The sequence below is a fragment of the Bufo gargarizans genome, chromosome 8 (assembly GCF_014858855.1).
Source record: "Bufo gargarizans isolate SCDJY-AF-19 chromosome 8, ASM1485885v1, whole genome shotgun sequence".
NCBI classification, from domain to species: domain Eukaryota; kingdom Metazoa; phylum Chordata; class Amphibia; order Anura; family Bufonidae; genus Bufo; species Bufo gargarizans.
In genome coordinates this window covers 131,618,872-131,636,866 of record NC_058087.1, presented here as the reverse complement: position 1 = coordinate 131,636,866, position 17,995 = coordinate 131,618,872, and the positions used below count along the sequence as shown (strand labels likewise).

At 43.8% G+C, this 17,995-nt stretch overlaps 1 protein-coding gene across 2 annotated transcripts in view; it reads left to right on the top strand.

The window, feature by feature from the left end:
- FOXK1 (forkhead box K1) overlaps nucleotides 1-17,484 on the top strand; it is a 45,449-nt gene extending 27,965 nt beyond the window's left edge. The window contains exons 4-10 of one of the 2 annotated variants that reach the window (XM_044303393.1): nucleotides 141-287; nucleotides 4,233-4,426; nucleotides 5,615-5,760; nucleotides 11,213-11,491; nucleotides 12,935-13,153; nucleotides 13,464-13,601; nucleotides 15,886-17,484. In XM_044303393.1, the coding sequence (XP_044159328.1) occupies nucleotides 141-287; nucleotides 4,233-4,426; nucleotides 5,615-5,760; nucleotides 11,213-11,491; nucleotides 12,935-13,153; nucleotides 13,464-13,601; nucleotides 15,886-15,917 (1,155 nt within the window). In that variant the 3' untranslated portion in view covers nucleotides 15,918-17,484. Of the gene's footprint in view, nucleotides 1-140; nucleotides 288-4,232; nucleotides 4,427-5,614; nucleotides 5,761-11,212; nucleotides 11,492-12,934; nucleotides 13,154-13,463; nucleotides 13,686-15,885 lie in introns of both variants that reach the window. The other variant, XM_044303391.1, reaches the window with a different exon arrangement.
- Nucleotides 17,485-17,995: the final 511 nt, after the last annotated feature.

Sequence of the window (17,995 nt, the reverse complement as noted above, 5' to 3'; positions counted from 1 at the left end):
GGTCAGCCACCGGTAATCTCAGAACATCTGACCTCGTGGTGGAGATACTGTCCATTGGTTATGATTAGCATTACTTATTTCCTTACTGACTAACTTGTATTTGTGGTGTAAATGTTATATCCTGTGATTCTTTTCCTCAGGATGAATCCAAACCCCCGTATTCATATGCACAGCTCATCGTTCAAGCAATCTCCCGTGCAAAAGATCGACAACTCACATTGAGTGGAATTTATGCCCATATCACTAAGCATTATCCTTACTACCGGTCTGCTGATAAAGGCTGGCAGGTACGTCTGGGGCCACATGGTTTTGGTGGGTGGCCTAGTAGTTTATATAATGGCTCTGGTTCGGAGTGTTGATGGGTCACAGAAACCGATACTTTCCTGTCCACCTTGGTGGTTTAGTTTTTTTTCTTTAAAAGTGGTTTTCCACAATTTACTTATGGATGAGCTTTCTTTAGGATAGGACATCAATATCAGATTGGTAAATGGTCTGACTCCCGACACCTCCGACTAATCGGCCGCTTTCACAAGCTCCGGGCCCGGAAACCAGACGCCAGACCTACACTGCTCCATCCACAGGGGGAGATGTTAGTTTTGGTATTATACTAATTTACAGTATACCGCCGTCGAGTAACAATTGTAACTTGCTGGCAGGGATTACTGTGGGAAACATACAAAAAATTTCTGTTGATATGGTGTTCTTCAAAGCATTAGGCTACTTTCACATCTTGATCATTTTGATGGTGTTATCTTTAATTTTCCAAGTCATTTTTTATATTTAAACTAGAACCACAAATCCTGCAGTGTTTGCACCGGCCACACTTCTGTTTCTCGGCGGTGTCATGGGACCAGCAATCAGACTTTCCAAATAATACAGCATCTTATGTGCGGACAGGAAGTCAGTTTCTCTATGTGTTCCTATAGGAATGAATAGAGAAGTGACTAACTTCCTGTCCTGTTAGAGATCAGAGTGTTGGCCACATGACACAGCTGAGGATCAGACGGGAGATCATGACTCACATATATGGTCACTGGTAAGAAGGTTACATCATGTACAGGTCATAGGATAAAAATTTCAGTGTGAGTGCTACTTTAATAGAAACTTTTAATGAGCTTCAAATTAGTGTACACTGCTAGGTGTAAGAACTACGACTCTCAGAATTGAAATCCTCAGAGAAAGCTATAGGGACACGAAAAATAAGCTGAGAGATTTCAGCTAAGAACCCTGTAGAATTCTGAATGCAGCCCAGATTTTTAATGTGGGATAAAAGTTGGTTCAGTACATTCATTGTACAATATTTAAAGGAAGTCTGTCACTGTTATGTCTCTTGTGTTGTGCAGCAGAATTTCATCTTGTTACTGCCCTGGAGAGAAGTGTACTGCGCATGCACTGAACTCCTGGCAAACATACGAGAACACCAGGCCAGGCCCCGTTAGTCACCAAAGGATAGGAGAGACTTGATAACCGATGACCTGTGCTCAGGATAAGTTATCAGTATCTGATCTGTGGGGGTCTGACACCCAGGACCCCCGCCAATCAGCTGTTTCAGAAGGTAGCAGCGCTCCTGTGAGCACCGCGACCGTCTCGCAGCTTACCAAGCACAGCGCCATACACAGTGCAGCGGCTGTAATTTGTATCGCTCTTAATCCCTTTCACTACTATGGGACTGAGGTATGCCTAGGTCAGTGATGGTGAACCTTTTACAGGCTGAGTGCCCAAACTGTAACCTAAAACACACATTTATCACAAAGTGCCAACACAGCAATTTACCCTGAAAACCAATATACAGGGAGTGCAGAATTATTAGGCAAGTTGTATTTTTGAGGATTAATTTTATTATTGAACAACAACCATGTTCTCAATGAACCCAAAAAACTCATTAATATCAAAGCTGAATATTTTTGGAAGTAGTTTTTAGTTTGTTTTTAGTTTTAGCTATTTTAGGGGGATATCTGTGTGTGCAGGTGACTATTACTGTGCATAATTATTAGGCAACTTAACAAAAAACAAATATATACCCATTTAAATTATTTATTTTTACCAGTGAAACCAATATAACATCTCAACATTCACAAATATACATTTTTGACATTCAAAAACAAAACAAAAACAAATCAGTGACCAATATAGCCACCTTTCTTTGCAAGGACACTCAAAAGCCTGCCATCCATGGATTCTGTCAGTGTTTTGATCTGTTCACCATCAACATTGCGTGCAGCAGCAACCACAGCCTCCCAGACACTGTTCAGAGAGGTGTACTGTTTTCCCTCCTTGTAAATCTCACATTTGATGATGGACCACAGGTTCTCAATGGGGTTCAGATCAGGTGAACAAGGAGGCCATGTCATTAGATTTTCTTCTTTTATACCCTTTCTTGCCAGCCACGCTGTGGAGTACTTGGACGCGTGTGATGGAGCATTGTCCTGCATGAAAATCATGTTTTTCTTGAAGGATGCAGACTTCTTCCTGTACCACTGCTTGAAGAAGGTGTCTTCCAGAAACTGGCAGTAGGACTGGGAGTTGAGCTTGACTCCATCCTCAACCCGAAAAGGCCCCACAAGCTCATCTTTGATGATACCAGCCCAAACCAGTACTCCACCTCCACCTTGCTGGCGTCTGAGTCGGACTGGAGCTCTCTGCCCTTTACCAATCCAGCCACGGGCCCATCCATCTGGCCCATCAAGACTCACTCTCATTTCATCAGTCCATAAAACCTTAGAAAAATCAGTCTTGAGATATTTCTTGGCCCAGTCTTGACGTTTCAGCTTGTGTGTCTCTGTCTTTCAGCCTTTCTTACCTTGGCCATGTCTCAGTATTGCACACCTTGTGCTTTTGGGCACTCCAGTGAGGTTGCAGCTCTGAAATATGGCCAAACTGGTGGCAAGTGGCATCTTGGCAGCTGCACGCTTGACTTTTCTCAGTTCATGGGCAGTTATTTTGCGACTTGGTTTTTCCATACGCTTCTTGCGACCCTGTTGACTATTTTTAATGAAACGCTTGATTGTTCGATGATCACGCTTCAGACGCTTTGCAATTTTAAGAGTGCTGCATCCCTCTGCAAGATATCTCACTATTTTTGACTTTTCTGAGCCTGTCAAATCCTTCTTTTGACCCATTTTGCCAAAGGAAAGGAAGTTGCCTAATAATTATGCACACCTGATATAGGGTGTTGATGTCATTAGACCACACCCCTTCTCATTACAGAGATGCACATCAACTAATATGCTTAATTGGTAGTAGGCTTTCGAGCCTATACAGCTTGGAGTAAGACAACATGCATAAAGAGGATGATGTGGTTAAAATACTCATTTGCCTAATAATTCTGCACTCCCTGTAGTATATCTCCCATGTACTTTATCATTTAGCTATAATAGCCTTCCTCCAGTCAATGTGCTGCCTGGGTGTTCATAGTGTGCCCTGCGCTGATCAATGGCTGGAAAAGTAAGGCATATTGGTAAATATTGGTATCCTAATTTAAGGGATGAGGGAGAGGGAAGGAAGACCACAGCTTAGGCTACTTTCACACTAGCGTTGGGGGCTCCGCTTGTGAGTTCCGTTTGAAGGCTCTCACAAGCGGCCCCGAACGGATCCGTCCAGCCCTAATGCATTCTGAGTGGATGCGGATCCACTGAGAATGCATCAGTCTGCCAGCGCTCAGCCTCCGCTCCGCTCAGCAGGCGGACACCTGAACGCTGCTTGCAGCGTTCGGGTGTCCGCCTGGCCGTGTGGAGGCAAACGGATGCGTCCAGACTTACAATGTAAGTCAATGGGGACGGATCCGTTTGAAGTTGACACACTGTGGCTCAATTTCAAACGGATCCGTCCCCCATTGACTTTCAATGTAAAGTCTGGACGGATCCGTCTGACTAACTTTAACACGGATCCCATTGTCTGCATTATAGGAGCGGATCCGTCTGTGCAGACACCAGACGGATCCGCTCCGAATGCAAGTGTGAAAGTAGCCTAAGATTGTGCGCTTCAGTGGAAACAGAAAAAAGTGATAATGTCTCTAATGTGAGTAAAATGAATAGATTTTTTTCCTGCTATTTGAAGCGCAGGTTCACCGTAAGAAAGGTCTCTCCTAGCACTGCCTGAATATTAGCAAAAACAAGATGGCAGACTGCCTTTAGATAGCTTGTTTGCAGATATATTTTTACAATATTCTAGTCTTACTGGGTTCAAATAACCCTTTGATATTTTTATAATGTTTGTATGACTTTTCTCTCCAGAACTCTATCCGTCACAATCTATCACTGAATCGGTATTTTATAAAAGTACCACGTTCTCAGGAGGAGCCTGGAAAAGGTTCATTTTGGAGAATTGATCCTACGTCTGAAGCCAAGCTAGTTGAACAGGCATTTAGGAAACGCAGGCAGAGGGGAGTTTCCTCCTTTCGTACTCCTTTTGGTCCACTTTCTTCCAGGTACTGGTTCTAGCATCTTTGTCTTTGTCTAATTCTTTTATATTTTTTTACTTATTGCCTAAAATTAAAATCTCATTATTTTCCAAGTTAAGGAGGATTATAGATTTTAATCTCCATTTTGATGTCCCCCCCCCCCTGCTCTTTGGTAGTCCCATATAGAATGTATAGGGGCAGTGTATATGCTCGACTTGCCACTCCATTAGGACTGGTAGTGTCCCAGCTGCTGGACCCCCACCAATCACCAGTAATTTTTTATTTTTTTTCCATTGACATATGAGGACTTGTTTTTTGTGTACAAAACCATTTTGGGTGTGCTGTAATGGGGAGGGGGGGGGGGGGGGGCTTGAAGCAATACTGCAATTTTTATGTTAATTTAAATTTATGGAATGTGCTGTACTATTCTGGTTTAAGTAACATTGTTTGTATTGTACTGGTTGTAATGAACATGGTGATACCATATATGTATGCATTTGCGTTTTTTTTTTTTTTGCAAAGTAAAACCATGGGGAAAAAGTTTTTTTAATTATTTTATTTTCTAGTCCCGCTAGTGGACATCGCTATACCTTGTATACCAAGGCATTATAGCACTATAACACTGTAACAGTGACACGACCATAGTTGTTTTGCAGTTTCGATGTGGACCCATTCATTTCAATGTAGCCGCAAAAGATGTGGACACCACCGTGTGCTGTCTACATCTGTATATCCGTTCTGCGGCCCCGCAAAAAAACAATACGGACGGTCTGCCAAACGGACAAGAATAGGGTGGGACATGCAGAAGAGGAAAATGTAGGATGCACATGGTCGTTATGCATGTTGTGTGGATTCATGATTTGCCAACCGCAAAACTGACATAGTGGTGTGCATGAGACCTTAGGCTGTGGCACAGTCTAATAGGCATACAGTAATGGCCGGTATGGGGGCAGTTGTTAAGCCCCTGGTTGCCATGACAGTGCATCAACATCCTGTGATTGCTTTTGTGGGGGGCGATGTTGACAGTGGGATCCCCCTCCCTCTATCTAACTGCCTAGATGCTGTGGTTGCTATTGACTGCAGCTTCTATGGGGCACAGTTGATTTAATCATTTTTATCAAATTAAAATTGATATTCAGTAAAATGGCAGTTTACTACCCAATCCTATTTTAGCTATTTTATTTTCTGAAATAATAATTAGTGTCCTTGCTTTAGGAGTGCACCGGCTTCCCCAACTTATCCAGATTCCTGTGGCCTGCAGACTCCTGACAGCATGTCTCGAGAAGGATCCCCTGTTCCACATGATTTTGGTTTTAAGATGGCCTCTGTTCCAGAGTATCGATACTCCCAGAGTGCACCAGGTTAGTAGTAATTTGATATAACAGAATTCCTTTGTAACAAAATCCTTCAGACTTAAAGGTTATGTACACCTTCTGGGGCAATTTTTATTTTTTTTTATGATTGCATTTTACTCATTTGTGGCTAAAAACCTTTTTTTCAATTGGTCTTAAAAATATTGAGCCGTTCTCAAAGGGTTAACTGTTTTTCTAGCTGTGTGACTGTTACTTTCACTCTGTGATGGTGATCTAATAACTCTTATCACTAAATTATTAAGAGGTCATAAACACTTATTTAAGCCACATTCTGATCAGTAAGATATGGATTGAACTTTGATGAGTGTTGATAATGTCAGAGAGCAGAGATAATGAGCCCATCAGCTAGCTGTCTGACGGAGCAGATCCCTCCATTAGAGCATCTCAGCTCTGTACAGAGAAAATGACTCCATATTTTTCAAAAAGACCAATTAAAAAATAATGATTTTAGCTCATAATGAGTACAATGCACTAATTACAAGGCTAGAATCACGCAATTTGTTTTTTGTGCAGGTTTTTTTTAAATCAAAGCCAGATGTGTATTTAAAAGGAATGGAAAATATTAAAGAAGGGCTATACTGCATCAAATGATTAGGGTAGGTTCACATATGAGAAAAATTACGGAATAAAAGATACAAAACATCCTACATGATATGATGGTAAATATGCGGATGTGCATGGCTACATTTATAAAGTCATGGAAAATAATGGACTAAAACAGGGGTGGTCAACCCGCGGCTCGCGAGCCACATGCGGCTCCTTGCATCTTTTTATATGAGTCTCAAAAGGGAGCCGTCTGGCCAGCTCTTACTCTCCTCTGTCTTGCAGGGGAGCGGGCCAGCTATTCCTCTACTTTGCGCTTGTTTCAGCAGCGCTCTCCAGTGGCGTACTGGGGGTGGGGCGTGGGGGCGGTCCGCCCTGGGTTCCACTCTCAGAAGGGTGCCCAAACACAGAAGCATTGAGCGCTTCCATCAATACAGATGGAAGCGCTCATTGCTGGAGGGCAGGGAGCTGTAGTCCTGTCACTCACCGCTCTGCTCCTGCCCTCCTTCAGGCCGGAGGCGCTGTGAATGGTGGAGCAGGAAGACTTCTCCCCGCTCCACCATTAAGGGTACTTTCACACTTGCGTTATTCTTTTCCGGCATAGAGTTCCGTCACAGGGGCTCTATACCGGAAAAAAACTGATCAGTTTTATCCCCATGCATTCTGAATGGAGAGTAATCCGTTCAGTTTGCATCAGGATGTCTTCAGTTCAGTCGTTTTGACTGATCAGGCAAAAGAGAAAACCGCAGCATGCTACGGTTTTCTCTCCGGCCAAAAAAAATACATGCCTGAACGCCGGATCCGGCATTTTTTCCCATAGCAATGTATTAGCGCCGGATCCGGCATTCAGAATACCGGAATGCCGGATCCGTCATTCCGGCATGCGCAGATCGGAAAAAATGTGAAAAATGTACAAGACGGATCCGTCTGTCCGCATGACAAGCGGAGAGACGGATCCGTCCTTGCAATGCATTTGTGAGACGGATCCGCCTCCGGATCCGTCTCACAAATGCTTTCAGTCAGCGGCAGATCGGCGGATCCGGCGGCCAGTTCCGACGACGGAGCTGGCCGCCGGATCACACTGCCGCAAGTGTGAAAGTAGCCTAAGCGTGCAGACACAGATCGCGCTGCTGTCATGTGTGGGCAGAGCCTGCAGCACCGTGATCTGCATAAGCTCCACCCACACATTGCTGCTGAGCGATCTGTGCCTGCAGGGGAGAGAGGACTGTGAGCTTCAGCAGCGGGACAAGCTGAGTAGTTACTGTGTTTTTTTGTTTTTAATACAGAGGGGGCACAGGGGGCTTTATTGCTATGGAGGGGGCACAGGGGGCTTTATTGCTATGGAGGGGGCACAGGGGGCTTTATTGCTATGGAGGGGGCACAGGGGGCTTTATTGCTATGGAGGGGGCACAGGGGGCTTTATTGCTATGGAGGGGGCACAGGGGGCTTTATTGCTATGGAGGGGGCACAGGGGGCTTTATTGCTATGGAGGGGGCACAGGGGGCTTTATTGCTATGGAGGGGGCACAGGGGGCTTTATTGCTATGGAGGGGGCACAGGGGGCTTTATTGCTATGGAGGGGGCACAGGGGGCTTTATTGCTATGGAGGGGGCACAGGGGGCTTTATTGCTATGGAGGGGGCACAGGGGGCTTTATTGCTATGGAGGGGGCACAGGGGGCTTTATTGCTATGGAGGGGGCACAGGGGGCTTTATTGCTATGGAGGGGGCACAGGGGGCTTTATTACTATGGAGGGGGCACAGGGAGCTTTATTACTATGGAGGGGGCACAGGGGGCTTTATTACTATGGAGGGGGCACATAGCCAAAGGGCATTACTACAATGAAGGGCATTATTAATGTAAAGGGGGCACATTGGGGATTTCTACTATGGAGGGGGCACAGAGGGCATTACTATCACAATAGGCATTACAACTATTAAGGAGGCACAATGAGAATTGCTGTGAAGGGGGCCTAATGGGCATTACTGTGAAGGGGGCACAATGGGGATTTATACTATGGAGGGGGCACAGAGGGCATTACTATCACAGTCAGCATTACAACTATTAAGGGGGCACAATGGGCATTGCTGTGAAGGGGGCACAATGGGCATTGCTGTGAAGGGGGCATAATGGGCATTATTACTGTGAAGGAGCACAAAGGGCATTACAACAGTGAAAGGGGCACAGAGGGCACAATGTGGGCATAATTACTGTAAGGGGGCACATCTGTACAAAACTACTCTGAAGGTTGTACAATAAGGGCAATACTACTGTGAGGGGGGGGTACAATTTTTTTTTTTTTTTTAAGTATTGGGGGGGGGGGGGGGGGGTCAGATAAGATCCCCAAATCCTCAGACCCACAAAATAAGCCCCCCCAGTGCCCACATAAGACACCTAAAATCAGACACCCCATGCTCACATCTCTGCTATGTCAAATCACCCCCCCACACACATGATCTCAGAATGGGGGTGAGAGGGCCACCTGAGCATGGGGTGGTCATCTAAGCATGAGGCGGACTGAGTGCAAGCCAGATTTGAAACACATGGTAGGAAAGGTGGTTTAAATACACTTTTAAATGTTTGAAAACTCAATTGCAGTAATACTGTCGTATGCAATTTGTGTAAATGGATAGCTTCTGGCTCCTGGCAGTCGTACATTTTTTTTATTTATTTTTTCCTGGCTCTTTGTGTCTGTAAGGTTGGCCACCCCTGCACTAGAACAATTGATTCAAACATAACATATGGGCTAAGTCCTCACTCTAATGATAAAATCTGAGACTCTTAGCCAATATATTTTGATCAGCACATATAGTGTGTTGCTCCTAGTTACCACAGCAACCAGTGAGAGGAGGAGCTCGCACACCTATATGTACCACCATAATCAAGGTAGCCTATTAGATAGGTGGGGAAATGTGCACATATGCAGCAACCAACTCTGGCAGAGGAACAGACAACCAGAGTTACTGTATCCAGCAAAACCCGATACTGCCCCACACTGCCAGATCTTCACTGACTATAATTGGATCCAACTGGGATCCGGCAGCTTTACAGCATGAATTCCGGTTTAAATGCAGCTTTATTATATAGAGTCCCTGTCCTTGCACTAACAGGATTAAGGAATAAATACGGTTGCTGAACAGAAGCTTTAGAGCTGATCAGTAAAATTTGGATAGCTTTTTCCATAATTGTTCTTGTATACAGTACAGACCAAAAGTTTGGACACACCTTCTCATTCAAAGAGTTTTCTTTATTTGCATGACTATGAAAATTGTAGATTCACACTGAAGGCATCAAAACTATGAATTAACACATGTGGAATTATATGCATAACAAAAAAGTGTGAAACAACTGAAAATATGTCATATTCTAGGTTCTTCAAAGTAGCCACCTTTTGCTTTGATTACTGCTTTGCACACTCTTGGCATTCTCTTGATGAGCTTCAAGAGGTAGTCACCTGAAATGGTTTTCACTTCACAGGTGTGCCCTGTCAGGTTTAATAAGTGGGATTTCTTGCCTTATAAATGGGGTTGGGGCCATCAGTTGCGTTGTAGAGAAGTCAGGTGGATACACAGCTGATAGTCCTACTGAATAGACTGTTAGAATTTGTATTATGGCAGGAAAAAAGCAGCTAAGTAAAGAAAAACAAGTGGCCATCATTACTTTAAGAAATGAAGGTAAGTCAGTCCGAAAAATTGGGAAAACTTTGAAAGTGTCCACAAGTGCAGTCACAAAAATCTTCAAGCGCTACAAAGAAACTGGCTCACATGTGGACCGCCCCATAAAAGGAAGACCAAGAGTCACCTCTGCTGCGGAGGATAAGTTCATCCGAGTCACCAGCCTCAGAAATCGCAGGTTAACAGCAGCTCAGATTAGAGACCAGGTCAATGCCACACAGAGTTCTAGCAGCAGACACATCTCTAGAACAACTGTTAAGAGGAGACTGTGTGAATCAGGCCTTCATGGTAGAATATCTGCTAGGAAACCACTGCTAAGGACAGGCAACAAGCAGAAGAGACTTGTTTGGGCTAAAGAACACAAGTAATGGACATTAGACCAGTGGAAATCTGTGCTTTGGTCTGTGGAGTCCAAATTTGAGATCTTTGGTTCCAACCACTGTGTCTTTGTGCGACGCAGAAAAGGTGAACGGATGGACTCTACATGCCTGGTTCCCAGCATGAAGCATGGAGGAGGAGGTGTGATGGTGTGGGGGTGCTTTGCTGGTGACACTGTTGGGGATGTATTCAAAATTGAAGGCATACTGAACCAGCATGGCTACCACAGCATCTTGCAGCGGCATGCTATTCCATCCGGTTTGCGTTTTAGTTGGACCATCATTCATTTTTCAACAGGACAATGACCCCAAACATACCTCCAGGCTGTGTAAGGGCTATTTGACCATGAAGGAGAGTGATGGGGTGCTGCGCCAGATGACCTGGCCTCCACAGTCACTGGACCTGAACCCAATCGAGATGGTTTGCGGTGAGCTGGACCGCAGAGTGAAGGCAAAAGGGCCAACAAGTGCTGAGCATCTCTGGGAACTCCTTCAAGACTGTTGGAAGACTATTTCAGGTGACTACCTCTTGAAGCTCATCAAGAGTGTGCAAAGCAGTAATCAAAGCAAAAGGTGGCTAATTTGAAGAACCTAGAATATGACATATTTTCAGTTGTTTCACACTTTTTTTGTTATGTATATAATTCCACATGTGTTAATTCATAGTTTTGATGCCTTCAGTGTGAATCTACAATTTTCATAGTCATGAAAATAAAGAAAACTCTTTGAATGAGAAGGTGTGTCCAAACTTTTGGTCTGTACTGTATGTATGACTTATTTATCTATATGTATATTTAGATAATGTATGTATTCATTCTTCATAAACCAGTATTTATATTCTGTGACAGGTTCCCCGGTGAGTTCTCAGCCAGTTATCATGACAAAGCCTGTACCCCAACCAAATTTTGTGGCCAAACCTTTGGCCTACATGCCTGCTTCTATCATGACCTCACAGCCAACAAGTCACGCCATCCATGTGGTGCAGCAAGCACCTACCGTCACCATGGTGCAGGTGCTGACCACACCTACCAACTCAGCAAATGGATACATAATTGCAAACCAGAGGCCACCTTGTACCAGAGATGAAATACGAGGAACAGTTATGGATGGTGTCCCATCTGCCAGAGGTCAGAATATATTGCTCTTGTTGACAAGATACGGTTTGTTTTGTTCTCCACACAATTTCCATAGATTTTTAGTCTTGGCTGTACCTTTTCTGTTTAGGCTATATACTATGGTAATGCAGCAGCAGCCAGAGAAAGGTTTGAAAGTCCTCCTGAGCCTCCTCGCTCCTTCTGTATTCTCAGTTTAGGGATATCTTCGTTTAGCTGAAGGTCTGAGACAGATCTATTGCTAGGTACACCCGTGGACTTCTGGGTAGGTCATCAATATCCAAAAAGTGGAAAACACATTTAAAGGGGTATTCCTATCTCGGACATTTGGGGCATATCGCTATACTTAGAACGGAGACCGCACACCGTGCATGCACGACTGCCCTCCATTCATTCCTATGGGAGCACCGTAAATAGCTCAGTGGCATGCTCAGCTGTTTTCTGAGGTCCCATTGAAATGAATGGGAAGTTCACCGCACAAGTGCGGCCACTTCTCCATTCACTTCTATGTGGCTGACTGAAATAGCCAAGCCAGCACTAGCCTATTTTCATTGCTTCCATAGGAATGGAGGGCGGCCATGCATGCATGGTGCACCCTCTGGCACTTTGCGGGCTCCATTCTAAGACCTGCACCTATCAGACATTGGGGGCATATCCTAGTGATATGCCCCCAACGTCTGAGATAGGAATACCCCTAGGTGCATGACTGAAGCTGCAAAAGAATGCACTTTATGGGCAGTGTAATGTGACAATGTGGTGCACAGAACATCCTTTTTAATGCAGTCCTGCTGAAGTCAGTGAGAATTGCTTATGTCTGGCGATCAGATATACCTCTGCAATGTAATTGGATATGTCATGAAAGTAGCGATGTAGTCATCAAGTGCAGCTTATGGCCCCATGCACACGGCCGTTGTTCACAGCCGTGTGCGGGCCGTGGAACCGCGGCCTGGATCCCTCCTGAGAGCAGGAGCGCACGGCGTCACTGGTTGCTATGACGCCGTGCGCTCCCTGCTGCCGCCGCAATACAGTAATACACTGGTATGATCTATACCAGTGTATTACTGTACTGTGCCGGCAGCAGGGAGCGCACGGCGTCGTAGCAACCAGTGACGCCGTGCGCTCCTGCTCTCAGGAGGGATCCAGGCCGCGGTTCCACGGCCCGCACACGGCTGTGAAACACGGCCGTGTGCATGGGGCCTATGACTGTGAACATTCTCAAGAAATGAACATCATGTATATAACTGAGTATTTGCTGTATGTTGTAGCATGTGATTATATTCACTCTCATATCTCTTACAGTAGATAGAATATTTCATGAGTGTCATCCAGCTTTAGAGGTACAGGACGTCTGCTGAAGCATTTATTGCTTTATTGTCCAGTATCCTATTGTATGTTTATTTCATAGGATGTTAATCAGTAATGGATTCCTGTATGAAAATATTCTGTGTCATTTCGCAGGCATGAAGGATGAGGTTAATACTATCACCTTCGCTACGATTCCTACTCTTCCAACTGCCAGCAGAGTTATTCAGACTGTAGCTAGTGCATTGCCCCAGACTGTTCAGGGGCAGAAAGTTACCCTTCTACAGCAAACTGCCCCCGTCAGTATAGCCCAGCACTCTCCAGTGGTGACAAAAGAGGTTGTGACAACTGCCAGTCTTCCCGGAAATATCTATGGTACGTAGACTACTTGTTTAATACTAAACACTGTAAAATATAACCTTGAAATGGGCAAATAAAGGTGAGAATAGAGTTCTGCATCTCGACGTTGTGTAGCAGCTGATTGTATTTGTTATCAAGTAGATTGGACGGCTTTTATTGTGTGTCTAGATTACCTTTACAGTACATTTACAGTATGTTTTATGATAACTTTGCCACTTCATTTATGAACTACCCCCAAAAATTCTAGTTCCCCCTAAATGTCCTGTATGACTGAAGTGAAAAGCTTGTTCCTGCTGAATAACACAATAATCCTGCTGTCCGTCAGCTCTTACCAACCCGCTGCAGCTCCTGGCTCAGGCAAGCACCTCGCTCCCTGTGGCTGTGTCCAGTGCTGTTGATCGAGAGACCCAAAAAGAACCAGAGGCGAAGAGAGCCCGCCTGGATGAGAGCTATGTACCCCAAGGTGAAGTGATCACATCCGTGTCAACACAAGTAGAAGGGACCGGAGAATGAGACAAGAATGATATGTGTAAAGATGAATGTTCAGGTGATTCAAGCAGGAGTTCCGCAATAAATATGAAAAATCATCTTTGCTAAACATTTTATCTGTGACATTAAAAGCCTAGTGTAAAAATATGCCACACACAACCAGAACTGCACAATCTGGGGCTGTGTACTTTCTATGTGTTGTGTGTTGTTTCCCCTCTATATTTTAGATTGAGGTTCGTTGTTATAATTAAGGTTGATCTGTCACTTATAATAAGCTCCCCTAGTTATATGGGGTTGTCCCATAAAGACAACCTCTGTCTGTATACCTTATTAAGACATGATAAAGAAGTTCCCTCCTCAACACCCCTTCTATGAGCAATAATGGAGGACTACCCTGAAGAGCAGCTATTGCTCTAGCAATTCAGCATGTCCATCCCTAGTTGGACATTTATGTAAATGGCCTTAAAGGGGTTATCCCATGACTAATATAAAAATGAAAATCAGACATCATATAGTAAGTGACAATCTCTTTCTTACAAAGCTAGAACCAGCCCTGTACCTCACATTGATCCAGAGATCTCCACATTCATTGCTCTGCTAGATTTATATCAAGCTGACAGCTCAAGGGGAGTGTCTTTTCTGCTGCAGCCTGGGAGGCGTGTCCATGCTCTCCCTATCACAGCTCAAGGGGAGTGTCTTTTCTGTTGCAGCTAAGGGGGTGTGTCTCAGCTCTCCCTATCAAAAGTCAAGAGGCAGTTGAAGGATGAAACTGAGCATGTGCGGCCTTCTCAGTAAGCAGGTCAAAGAAATCAGAAAAAAAAAATGCAGGTGGCGCTATACAGATACGTTTTATTGAATAACTCGGTGGCTATGAATTATTATCTTTTAATTACATACAATTGCAAAAGTATTAAGATCCAGGTGCTGGTTTGAAAACTGTAGAATATTTTTCGTGGTACAACCCCTTTAAAGGAAATGTGTCACCATAAATTTTATCTGCCAGGTAAAACCAGATAGTGACCTGTCCTTTTTTCTAATGTCTTTATTTTTTTAATGCAGATTTATTTATTCTATTTCCTGAACATTATTATCTTGCCTGAGCTGTTCTTTACAGCATTTAGAAAGCTGTAGGAAAATTGTTTTACAGCAGTCCCATAATCCATAGACACAATGATCAGAAGAGGACCTCATTGACTTCTTTGGGAGAGTTTTCTAGGCATGCTCTGTGACCTGTGCAGAGGTCATTGTACATGGAAAGAATAGATAAGCTTTGACGATCACCTATTGTGAATGGTGGATCCTGTCTTATCTAAACACAGAGGTGATATCATTACAGGCAGAATTAGAACAACAGATAAGCAGATAACTGCAGTAATGAGAGACAGACAGAGAAGTGGCACCTATAATTTGGATTAGTGGTCAGTATAAAAACTGCAGATTTTTTCTTTTCTTTAAATATAGATATTGAAGTGGAAAATGAAAAATATCATAACGTCAACAAATTATTAAAAAAAATGTCAAACCTAACATGATTTAAACAATAGGTGATTTTCTGATGACACATTCACCTTAAAGGGGTTATCCAAGACCTATAATGCATTCTCCCCCCATGTGCCCCTCACAGAGGTTGTACTTACCTTGCCTTCCGTCACCCACGTTGCCACCACTGCATCTCCCAGTCGTGCAGGTGAAAACATCCGGCAACCGGGGAGATGCTGCTGTGCCAGCATCAGAAGCGACGCGGGTGTCGGGGAGCAGGGTAAGTGCAACGTCTTGGGGGGGCGGCAATATAGGTCTTGGATAACCCCTTTAAGTAATGCTACACTTTTCTTTCAGTGCCCTATACAACTAAGAGCTGACCGAAAGGAGTCAGAGAAAACTGGCTTCTATTTCTTTTCAGTGACGAGAATGGGAGCTTTGTGTCCCCATTTGAATGCAGTGGCAGTCATGACTGTGAGCTGCCATTTCCGTCAAAGTAATCTTGTACAACCACTGCTCCATTTAAACAGGTTACATGGTACCCATGTTCTTGTGATTGGTGGGTACTTGAAGAGCGCAAGCCTCAGTGTGTAGCATGTGAATAGGACCTTAAAAAATCTAAAAATAAAAATCTCCATATTGTAACCTGCTCTGTGTCAGGTTGATCATCCTTTACCTTTCCAACTCCCCTAGGGCTTCTAATATCCAATAGCTTGCAGCAGAACTTTTTGATTTGTGTCGCTTTGTGTCACATTAATTTTTGCAATATCATCTTGCAGGTCTTGGTGCACTGGAGGCGAAATCTCAGTAATCAAGTGCCTTTCCCCAGATGGATATGTAGAAAATGCATCACCCGCCACAACATAAAGATGATCTGTAGCCGGATGTATTCAAATAAGCTATATACAAAATGGTGCAGCTTTTTCAAGACTCTTTTTAACACAGTACAAGATAATTTGGCACCTAGATTAGTGTGCAGGACGCTGCTTGTGAGATCACGTGACTGCGAGTGTAGTGTATAGGGTAAAGTTAGTCCTGGGATAAAAAGTGTACAGGGTATGTGTGGGCCTGGAGTGCTGGATACAAGATTGCAGGCAATTTTGTGCAGAATTACATAGTCTAACAGGACTTAAAGAGGATTGTAAGAGAGTACAGAGAGAAGTGGGTTATGTCAGGTGAGCGTAACAGACCATTTCAGCTGTGAAACACTGCCTGTCCCTCCACATCTCAGCATCATAACTGATGGCCGCTCATTCGGGGAGGTTTCTCTTCCATAGTTTCTAAGGCACTATTTTAGAATTTTAATGGCTCCGCTAATCTTGGATACCCATTTTAAAATACAAAAATATATTGCAGATTTTTCTCTCTTTGCTGGCCACTTTTCATTTTACGCATTATTTGTTAATCTCAATAGATGGACAGGAAACTGCAGTGTTTGTAAGATGGGTGGGAAAGATCCTATCTATGGGAGCTGCTCATGAATGTAGTCGTAGGACTGATGTTTTCTTGGATTCTCTATCACATTAGCACTTTTATGGACTTAATATGTGCCAATGAATCCTTACCACAGTTCTTTAATGATCTCATTGTAAGGACCTGTTTTTTTTCTTGATAGTGTATTTAGACAGCCATTGGTCCTCAGGCACCACAGACACATTTGGTTATGTCAATTTAGATATACCGGGTGGGCCATGAAAAACAGAACTTTGTTTAACTTGTGTGGTTTGTACAGGATAATGGAAAAATGTAGTACTTAACAGATGCTGGAAGTGGTTTGCACCAGCAGCTATGCAAGGTTCTCCTAGGCTTAACCTTCAAGTAACCACGCAGATAAAAGGTGCACACCATTAGACTTTGTAACAGTGGAGACCACAATATTTTGCTCACCTTATGTTGTGCTGCATGACCTTTGCACAGGAACACATGCGACGTAAGGCAAGTTGCCCGTCTTGCTGAAAGAATCAGCACTCACACCTGTGATCACTTAACACTCTATCGAATTGCACCAGGAAGATGTCCATGTACAAGACTGTGTTCATATTTTCACCAAGAAATAGTCTGCCTACCCATAGCTGTGCATCAAACAGATTTTTGGATCATGAAGTGGCTGTTCGTGCAGCTCATGTGAATTTTCTGTGTGCCAGTACCTGTTGTTCTGTGAATTAACACTTCCAGGTAGATGGAACCACGCTTCATCGGACAGGATGTGTTGCAATAGGCCCAAATGTCCATTCAATTGCAATATGCCACACACGTCCTTTTATCCTCCCTTTTATCTCCTCAGACCTGACATTCTGGCTTCCGGAGAAGTGCTTGATGGGATAATTTTTGTGTGATTTCCTCAGGCTTTTCATAATAACACATAATGGGTGTCCCAATGCATGTCTGTCTATTTATTTGTAATTGGCATTGGCCATGGAGATGTGTTTTGCCACCTCTGCACCAAATCCTCTCTACTGCTTTTTGGTGGAACAGAAATGTCCAGAAATCGACCAGCAAGACACTCCTGTGTGTTCTTTTGAATGAGCTTGTGAATGCATAGGCCTCCATTATCAATTTTTATTTTATTTTATTTAATACAACACACTTACGCCCAACACTACAGTCCTCCAAAAAGAGCCCCACTTGATTGGCAGGGAAGGATATGATGGGCTGCATTCATTTCTTAAAATGCTTTGGCAAAATGAAGTATGGACTGGTGTCGGCATCAACGCCAGTTTTACTGTAAGACAGCTATGATGATTGAGGCCCGGTAAGCATTATCCTGTACAAAGAACACAAGGGGAGTAGGGGGTCTGTTTTCTGTGGCCCAACCTGTATATTTATATCGCTGCATTTTTGTTATGTGATAAAACACTTTATCAATACTTTTCCATAAATATCCTGCAC